This window comes from Odontesthes bonariensis, chromosome 7, assembly GCF_027942865.1.
Source record: "Odontesthes bonariensis isolate fOdoBon6 chromosome 7, fOdoBon6.hap1, whole genome shotgun sequence".
Lineage (NCBI taxonomy): Eukaryota > Metazoa > Chordata > Actinopteri > Atheriniformes > Atherinopsidae > Odontesthes > Odontesthes bonariensis.
The window spans coordinates 39,953,076-39,963,334 of record NC_134512.1 but is presented as its reverse complement, the minus strand read 5'-3'; the positions used below and the strand labels follow the sequence as shown (position 1 = coordinate 39,963,334).

General features: G+C 35.3%; 1 protein-coding gene across 1 annotated transcript; it reads right to left on the bottom strand.

Annotated features, from left to right (window-relative positions):
* Window positions 1-296: 296 nt before the first annotated feature.
* LOC142384840 (cocaine- and amphetamine-regulated transcript protein-like) lies at window positions 297-8,818 on the bottom strand. Its single transcript, XM_075471152.1, has 3 exons — window positions 8,634-8,818; window positions 7,448-7,531; window positions 297-574 (listed from the first exon to the last, which is right to left on the bottom strand). Exons 1-3 carry the CDS (start codon window positions 8,754-8,756, stop codon window positions 467-469), a joined length of 315 nt encoding a protein of 104 aa, XP_075327267.1. The 5' UTR covers window positions 8,757-8,818; the 3' UTR covers window positions 297-466.
* Between the last annotated feature and the right edge of the window lie 1,441 nt (window positions 8,819-10,259).

The window sequence follows — 10,259 nt, the reverse complement described above, 5'->3', positions numbered from 1 at the left end:
CATTTTGTGATGCAAATGTATTACTCTGTTGAACGCATATTGTTCTGAGAAGCAAAACGCTTTATTTTTTAAACCCCAGCCAACTAGCCGGACTACCTTCATCAACACCAAAACGAGGCTGGAACTCTGCTCACAGGACGCAGCAGGGGGTAAGAAGATGTTCAGAAATGATGCTGCTGATATGGGATGTTACACAGCTTCATGTCAGAAGAGGCGAACTGTCCCTTTAAAGAGGCGAACTGTCCCTTTAATAACGTTTCCTGAGCTCCCGGATTTCTTTAAATCTGCTGAACAATAAAGTTTTACCTGTAATTCTGTCTCATGAGACTAAAAAAACACCAAAACGCAGTCGAAGTTTAAAGCAAAACACGTTTTAATGCAGAACAGCCACTTCACATTTATATTTATATTATTATTATTATTATTATTATATCTGTAAAATATAGTCTCGGTGCGACGGCTCGGCTCATAAGCACTTGAGCAGGAAGAAGTTGCAGAAGGCTCCCGGGGGACAGTCGCACATCTTCCCGATGCGGGATCCCTTCCTGACGGCGCAGTGCTCCCCGAGGTCACACTGCACACACACATGCACACACACATGCACACATGATGAGCACATCAGAGTTAACCCTCATACCGGATTTAAAACACAACTTAACCTGATTTAAAAAAAAAAAAAAAAAACTGAATTTCTGGAAAGGGACATTTTTGATTCCCTTTTAAAACATATGTTAATATTTTTTTTCATAAATCTTTTATTCCACTTCAGTTCTGATCATAACTACCAAGTTTTGAATTATTTTCAAAATTTAACCCTTTAAATACTGGTTTATATGATGTAAATGCCAATTTCTGTAAAAAAAAAAAAAAAACACAAAAACTGCTATATTTTCTGTATATAGAATGCAAAGTGGAATTGTTGAGCGGGGATAATTATGGTCTGGGATAAGTCAACGATCAGCAACAACATGGATTTTTAGGGATTTTATTATTTTTTTTTTACTATGTCTGATTTTAAAAACAAAAAAAAATTAAAGTGATACTCCGGAGTAGATTCAACCTGGGGTCATTTGAACCGTGACATCCAGCCAAGTAGCCCACCCGCAGTTTTTTCGATATTGGCTGAACATCAGCTGAGTTACAGAGTTATCCCGAATAGCTTCGTACAAGCGCTAACGGACCCTGGCAGTATCTCCAAAATTACCACACTAAAATCACATGCCATGACACCAAACTTCTACAGTAGTACAAATATGGTCTGTACTCACCAAACGATGCATTTGGAAGTTTGAAAATAGTCCAGGAGTTTATTATTATCAACACAAGCCTGATAGCTTCTCTGCAGCTAAAGCTGCGTCGACGTCACTTCAGAGAGCTGGGAGCTTCAAAGTAAGATGAGGGTTGATCTACTACTGTAGACAACAAAGCAAGGCTGCTCAATTTCTCCATTGATAAAATAACTTCACAACTCTACAACATAAAAATTCATGTAGAATATAGCATATACTTTGTTGTCTACAATAGTAGATCAACCCTCATCTTACTTTGAAGCTCCCAGATCAAGGAAGTGACGTCGACGCAGCTTTAGCTGCAGAGAAGCTATCAGGCTTGTGTTGATAATAATAAACTCCTGGACTATTTTCAAACTTCCGAATGCATCGCTTTGGTGAGTACAGACCGTATTTGTACTACTGTAGAAGTTTGGTGTCATGGTATGTGATTTTAGTGTGGTAATTTTGGAGATACTGCCAGGGTCCATTAACCCTTGTACTAAGCTATTCGGGATAACTCAGTAACTCAGCTGATGTTCAGCCAATATCGAAAAAAACTGCGGGTGGGCTACTTGGCTGGATATCACGGTTCAAATGACCCCAGGTTGAATCTACTCCGGAGTATCACTTTAATTTCTGAAAAAGGAAATTTTTGTCCCCTTTTAAAACGACCTAAAAACATCATATATTAATATTCTTTTCCACTTTTTTTCATAAATCTTTTATTCCACTTCAGTTCTGATCATAACTACCAAGTTTTCAATTATTTTCTAAAGTTTTTTCAAGTTTTTTTTTTTAAATCAGGCATAACAAAAAAATTAAAAATCAATGTTGCTAATCATTGCCATATCCCAGACCATAATTATCCCTACTCAATAATTCCACTTTGCATTCCATATTTTGAAAATACTGGCACCTAAAGGCTTCAAATTTGGGCTAAAAAGTTCAAATTGGCATCTAAAGGTTAGGTAGTTATGATCAGCACTGAAGCCTTAAGGAAGGAATAAGGTGGTAAAACTGCAGAGATCACATGAAATACTTTGGCTGCAGCGTTCTCATGGTGCTGCTTCCTACGAGCCATGTTCCACACAGTTATGGGATCAGATATTTGTCATAAAAGTGGAAGATGTTGGCTGCTGACCCTCCTGTTTCTCACATGTCAGCAGGAAGAGAATTCCTCTGCAGACGGGTGTTCAGCTCGTTTTCTCCTCAGACAGAAATAACTCAACAGGCCGTTTAACTGCTGATACTAGATGTCAAATATTTTCTATATATGTGAATTTAGCAAAGAAAAAACTTTTTTTTTTTCAATAAATAAGGAATTTAATTGTCAACATCTGTGGAGGAAGGATGAAGCGTTAAAGAATAACATTAATATTCAGCAGCACTCTGAAATACTTCAGATTCTAACGTATAGTTCTGTATTAAAGTCCTGATCCAGCCCTCATTTCTTTAGATATTTCCAGGAAAAAAATCTGAAATGCATGAACATAAACCCAGAATCTGAGGCAGAACCAGAGTTAGTTCAGTTCTGAGCAGCTTTAAAGTGAATATCTGCAGATGTTTCCATGGTAACAGCTGCAGAGATTCACTGAAACATGTTCCAACATGAACATAAACCCAGAATCTGAGTCAGAACCAGAGTTAGTTCAGCTCTGAGCAGCTTTAAGGTGAATATCTGCAGATGTTTCCATGGTAACAGCTGCAGAGATTCACTGAAACATGTTCCAACATGAACATAAACCCAGAATCTGAGGCAGAAGCAGAGTTAGTTCAGTTCTGAGCAGCTTTAAAGTGAATATCTGCAGATGTTTCCATGGTAACAGCTGCAGAGAGTCACTGAAACATGTTCCAACATGAACATAAACCCAGAATCTGAGGCAGAACCAGAGTTAGTTCAGTTCTGAGCAGCTTTAAAGTGAATATCTGCAGATGTTTCCATGGTAACAGCTGCAGAGAGTCACTGAAACATGTTCCAACATGAACATAAACCCAGAATCTGAGGCAGAACCAGAGTTAGTTCAGTTCTGAGCAGCTTTAAAGTGAATATCTGCTCTTTGTGGACACAACACTGGTTCAATCCCTTGAGTTAGGAGCCTTTTTCCTGCCTGAATGGTTCACAGCTCAGAGTTAAGTGGCTGAACAAAGAAAAAACACATTCCTCTGAAGATGCTCAAGTACAAGGACTGGACTGAAGATGAGGGAAGAAGCAGAGAAACTGAGAAAAAGCTTCAGGAAGCTGCAGAACTGCTGATCAGGACACTAAAGGTAACAGGAAGTCTGGCTGCTTGGAAGGAATCAGACAGAAATGAGGCTGAATCAGGACTTCTGTTCAGTTCTATCATTTGTGAAAACCTTCCTACAACCAGCAGATAATTCTGCATTTTAACCTCAGCTGATTAAGTGTTTCTTTGCTCTAATTTTATATTTGAACATAAATAATGCACAAACATATTTATCCACAACTGAACTAAAGTTTTTATTTTATTTTGTTCAAATTTAGTTTGTAATCGGAGCCAAACGGAGCAGATTCTGATGGTCCAGAAACCAGATGAAGGCTTTTTTTTTGTTGTTGTTCGTGAGGCTGAAACACTTCAATCATCCAGAAGAAAAGAAAAGAGATGAAAACAGCTTCAGATCAAAGTGTTTCACTCTGTTTTTAATCTTTTTTTAATTCTTCTACGAATTAATCATCCGACTCAGATTTATCAGGCTCACACTTAAATATTCATCATTGTATTTTGATCATTTAATAAATGTACAAAACTGCCTCGGCTCTGGATTTTAAGGAAAAATTGATCTAATTGATTTAATTTAAGTATTTGTTTGGTTATAAAAAACTAAAGTCAGACTTCATTAATAACCCTCCAGGGTCCATCACATTGAGTTTTCTGTGGTTTTATAAACTATGAGTGGTACTTGTACTACAGTAAACGTACTGAGTACTACAGTAAAAGTATTTGTACTACAGTAAACGTACTGAGTACTACAGTAAAAGTACTTGTACTACAGTAAACGTACTGAGTACTACAGTAAAAGTACTTGTGCTACAGTAAAAGTACTTGTGCTACAGTAAAAGTACTTGTACTATAGTAAAAGTACTTGTGCTACAGTAAAAGTACTGAGTACTACAGTAAAAGTACTTGTGCTACAGTAAAAGTACTTGTGCTACAGTAAAAGTACTTGTGCTACAGTAAACGTACTGAGTACTACAGTAAAAGTACTTGTGCTACAGTAAAAGTACTTGTGCTACGGTAAAAGTACTTGTGCTACAGTAAAAGTACTTGTACTATAGTAAACGTACTGAGTACTACAGTAAAAGTACTGAGTACTACAGTAAAAGTACTTGTGCTACAGTAAAAGTACTTGTGCTACAGTAAAAGTACTGAGTACTATAGTAAAAGTACTTGTGCTACAGTAAAAGTACTTGTGCTACAGTAAAAGTACTTGTACTACAGTAAACGTACTGAGTACTACAGTAAAAGTACTTGTACTACAGTAAACGTACTGAGTACTACAGTAAAAGTACTTGTACTATAGTAAAAGTACTTGTACTATAGTAAAAGTACTTGTGCTACAGTAAAAGTACTTGTGCTACAGTAAAAGTACTTGTACTACAGTAAACGTACTGAGTACTACAGTAAAAGTACTTGTACTACAGTAAACGTACTGAGTACTACAGTAAAAGTACTTGTGCTACAGTAAAAGTACTGAGTACTACAGTAAAAGTACTTGTGCTACAGTAAAAGTACTTGTGCTACAGTAAAAGTACTGAGTACTACAGTAAAAGTACTTGTGCTACGGTAAAAGTACTTGTGCTACAGTAAAAGTACTTGTACTATAGTAAACGTACTGAGTACTACAGTAAAAGTACTGAGTACTACAGTAAAAGTACTTGTACTATAGTAAACGTACTGAGTACTACAGTAAAAGTACTGAGTACTACAGTAAAAGTACTTGTGCTACAGTAAAAGTACTGAGTACTACAGTAAAAGTACTTGTGCTACAGTAAAAGTACTTGTGCTACAGTAAAAGTACTGAGTACTACAGTAAAAGTACTTGTGCTACAGTAAAAGTACTTGTGCTACAGTAAAAGTACTGAGTACTACAGTAAAAGTACTTGTGCTACAGTAAAAGTACTTGTGCTACAGTAAAAGTACTGAGTACTACAGTAAAAGTACTTGTGCTACAGTAAAAGTACTTGTGCTACAGTAAAAGTACTTGTACTATAGTAAAAGTACTTGTGCTACAGTAAAAGTACTTGTACTACAGTAAAAGTACTTGTGCTACAGTAAAAGTACTGAGTACTACAGTAAAAGTACTTGTGCTACAGTAAAAGTACTTGTGCTACAGTAAAAGTACTTGTGCTACAGTAAAAGTACTGAGTACTACAGTAAAAGTACTTGTACTACAGTAAAAGTACTGAGTACTACAGTAAAAGTCCCTGTGCTACAGTAAAAGTACTTGTGCTACAGTAAAAGTACTTGTACTACAGTAAAAGTACTGAGTACTACAGTAAAAGTACTTGTGCTACAGTAAAAGTACTGAGTACTACAGTAAAAGTACTTGTACTACAGTAAAAGTACTTGTGCTACAGTAAAAGTACTGAGTACTACAGTAAAAGTACTTGTGCTACAGTAAAAGTACTGAGTACTACAGTAAAAGTACTTGTGCTACAGTTAAAGTACTTGTGCTACAGTAAAAGTACTGACTACTACAGTAAAAGTACTTGTGCTATAGTAAAAGTACTTGTGCTATAGTAAAAGTACTTGTACTATAGTAAAAGTACTTGTGCTACAGTAAAAGTACTGAGTACTACAGTAAAAGTACTTGTACTACAGTAAAAGTACTTGTTCTACAGTAAAAGTACTGACTACTACAGTAAAAGTACTTGTGCTATAGTAAAAGTACTTGTACTATAGTAAAAGTACTTGTGCTACAGTAAAAGTACTGAGTACTACAGTAAACGTACTTGTACTACAGTAAAAGTACTGAGTACTACAGTAAAAGTACTTGTACTACAGTAAAAGTACTTGTGCTACAGTAAAAGTACTGACTACTACAGTAAAAGTACTTGTGCTATAGTAAAAGTACTTGTACTATAGTAAAAGTACTTGTGCTACAGTAAAAGTACTGAGTACTACAGTAAAAGTACTTGTACTACAGTAAAAGTACTTGTGCTACAGTAAAAGTACTGAGTACTACAGTAAACGTACTTGTACTACAGTAAAAGTACTGAGTATTACAGTAAAAGTACTTGTACTATAGTAAAAGTACTTGTACTACAGTAAAAGTACTTGTGCTACAGTAAAAGTACTGAGTACTACAGTAAAAGTACTTGTACTATAGTAAAAGTACTTGTGCTACAGTAAAAGTACTTGTGCTATAGTAAAAGTACTTGTACTATAGTAAAAGTACTTGTACTATAGTAAAAGTACTTGTGCTATAGTAAAAGTACTGACTACTACAGTAAAAGTACTTGTGCTATAGTAAAAGTACTTGTACTATAGTAAAAGTACTTGTGCTACAGTAAAAGTACTGAGTACTACAGTAAAAGTACTTGTACTACAGTAAAAGTACTTGTGCTACAGTAAAAGTACTGAGTACTACAGTAAACGTACTTGTACTACAGTAAAAGTACTGAGTATTACAGTAAAAGTACTTGTACTATAGTAAAAGTACTTGTACTACAGTAAAAGTACTTGTGCTACAGTAAAAGTACTGAGTACTACAGTAAAAGTACTTGTACTATAGTAAAAGTACTTGTGCTACAGTAAAAGTACTTGTGCTATAGTAAAAGTACTTGTACTATAGTAAAAGTACTTGTACTATAGTAAAAGTACTTGTGCTATAGTAAAAGTACTTATACTATAGTAAAAGTACTTGTGCTACAGTAAAAGTACTTGTGCTACAGTAAAAGTACTTGTGCTACAGTAAAAGTACTGAGTACTACAGTAAACGTACTTGTACTACAGTAAAAGTACTGAGTATTACAGTAAAAGTACTTGTACTATAGTAAAAGTACTTGTACTACAGTAAAAGTACTTGTGCTACAGTAAAAGTACTGAGTACTACAGTAAAAGTACTTGTACTATAGTAAAAGTACTTGTGCTACAGTAAAAGTACTTGTGCTACAGTAAAAGTACTTCCTGGAGGGACTGGCGTGTTGGACTCACGGAGGGCACCTGTCCGTACTTCTTCTCCCAGGGATTGATCCTCTTTGTCTGCAGCTTCTCCAGAACTTCCTGCAGCGCTCCGAGCTGAGAACACACGAGCACACTCAGCTGACACGTGCACGCTCAGCTGACACGTGCACACTCAGCTGACACGTGCACACTCAGCGGGTCACAGTTTGGTGCAGGAGGCTTTATTGGCCCGGTTTCAGGTCAGATCAGTGACCTGAAACCGGGCCAGAAATGTTTAAACATGTATATTTATATATTTAAATCAAATAGAACCATATGACACATAGAAAGATAGATAGATAGATAGATAGATAGATAGATAAGTACTTTATTCATCCCAATTTGGGAAATTGTTGTGTTGCAACAGCGTACAGTAAATATATGAAAACAATTAAAGTGAAAACAAGCAAATACAATAAAATAAAATAAAAATAGTGAATAAACATTAGGTATATACAAATAATAATCCACAAATTATTAAATCGTATATCCAAAAATAAAAACAAATATTTGTGCAAATTATCAAGTTTTTAAAAAATTATTTGGACAATTTTCATAATTAGCTGATGAGTTGAAATGAAAATATAAAATTCAGTTAGATGAATTAATGTATATTTTCTACATATTCTGTTATTTTTTCCTTTGACATAAGTGAAGGATCCTAATATTCAATCATCACATAACTCCCTAAATAAATAAATAAATAAATACAACGGATAAATGAATGTAAATCTAATGTAAACACAACATTGATTAAATTAGACTGAAATACTTTTTTGATGAATTTAAAATATATATTCACACGGACATTTAATACTTTTATAATTAAAAAAAACAAACATTTAAACAGTTTTTGTTTAAATAAACAAACCATATTTATTTATCTGGTTCTTACATATTCAGTTACCCACTCAATTAAAGATTGATTAATAAAGATTATTATTAGTATGATGATTCTAATTGATATTACACGGAATTCATACATTAATCAGTTAATTGGTTACATTTAAAATGTATTATTAACGTGTTCATTTTACAGAACAAAAAACGTTTTTTGGGGGGTAAATATTAAAAATATTTTCACTCAAACAAAATGAATATTTTCTGATTTGCAGGTTTATAATTCCTTATAAAAATGTGTCGGTATTGTGAATATTAATCTTATTAATGGACTCACCAGCCTGTTGGTGTTGTGGCGGTAGTCCTGCACTTCGCGCAAGTCCCTCTCGGCTTCCGTCCTCCCGGCCGGACACAGCGCGCACAGCAGCGCCGCGCACAGCACAGCGCGCGCCCACATCATGCTGACGCTGACAGGAGACACGAGCCGCAGTTTAACTTCTCTGGATGCGCGAGCTGCTTCCAGGTTCCTCCACGTGCGTCTGAGCGCTGAGTGCTGCGCGCGGGCAGAGCTCCATCACCCCCACCTCTCTGTGTGACGTCACGGGTGTGACGTAGAGGCTCGGGGGGATCCCAAAACTTTTCTTCAAACAGTGAAGATTTCTTCATAAACTTTTAATTAGACACAAAATAAACACTGAAATAATAATAATAATAATAATAATAATAATAATAATAATAATAAATAATAATAATAATAATAATAAAATATAATATATAAATTATATAATAATTATATATATATATATATATAAATATATATATATAAAAATATAATAAAAATAATAATAAATCCTGAAACACTTGAAGGTGTCATAAGCAAATAATCACTTCCAGGCTAATTAAAGGTTTTTAATTCCCTGAAGTTTGACACAAAAACACATTTTTCCGTTTAAACTCACAGAAAGTGGGAAACTGTTTCTGCTTAGATAAACTCAGTGATTAGTTTCTCTGGCTGCTGATCAGAACTCTGCTGCTTCCACATTAATTGACTTTATTTGCATTAATTCAGCTCGTTTGCAACACAGATGGTTCTGAGCTGCTGAAGCGACAACAAGAAGCACCAGCAGATTGTTCATGGAAGAGATAAATATCCTGAAGATGAGACGAAGCGTCCCCAGAGATCAGAGAGCAGGGACGCTTCTGCTCAGATGGAACTCTGGAGCGCTCACATCACATCAGGCCTCTGGTAAAGGGACAGTTCGCCTCCTCTGACATGAAGCTGTGTAACATCCCATATCAGCAACATCATTGATGAACATCTTCTTACCCCCTGAACACAGACATACAGGAACACTCAGAACAGAATCCCATGCCCATGAAGTAAAAAAATTTTTTTTTTATTAAAAATACTTATATAAAAAATTATATTTTTTATATTATTGTAAAAGTCTGTTGCTCACAGGCTTTTATTTTGTAAAAGTCTTTTGCTCACAGGCTTTTATTTTGTAAAAGTCTTTTGCTCACAGGCTTTTATTTTGTAAAAGTCTGTTGCTCACAGGCTTTTATTTTGTAAAAGTCTTTTGCTCACAGGCTTTTATTTTGTAAAAGTCTGTTGCTCACAGGCTTTTATTTTGTAAAAGTCTGCTGCTCACAGGCTTTTATTTTGTAAAAGTCTGTTGCTCACAGGCTTTTATTTTGTAAAAGTCTGCTGCTCACAGGCTTTTATTTTGTAAAAGTAATTTGCTCACAGGCTTTTATTTTGTAAAAGTCTGCTGCTCACAGGCTTTTATTCTGTAAAAGTCTGTTGCTCACAGGCTTTTATTTTGTAAAAGTCTGCTGCTCACAGGCTTTTATTTTGTAAAAGTCTGCTGCTCACAGGCTTTTATTTTGTAAAAGTCTGCTGCTGTCTGCTGTGGAACAGGAAAAGAAAGTAATCTTTGGATCCACCAAACATGGAGAAGCG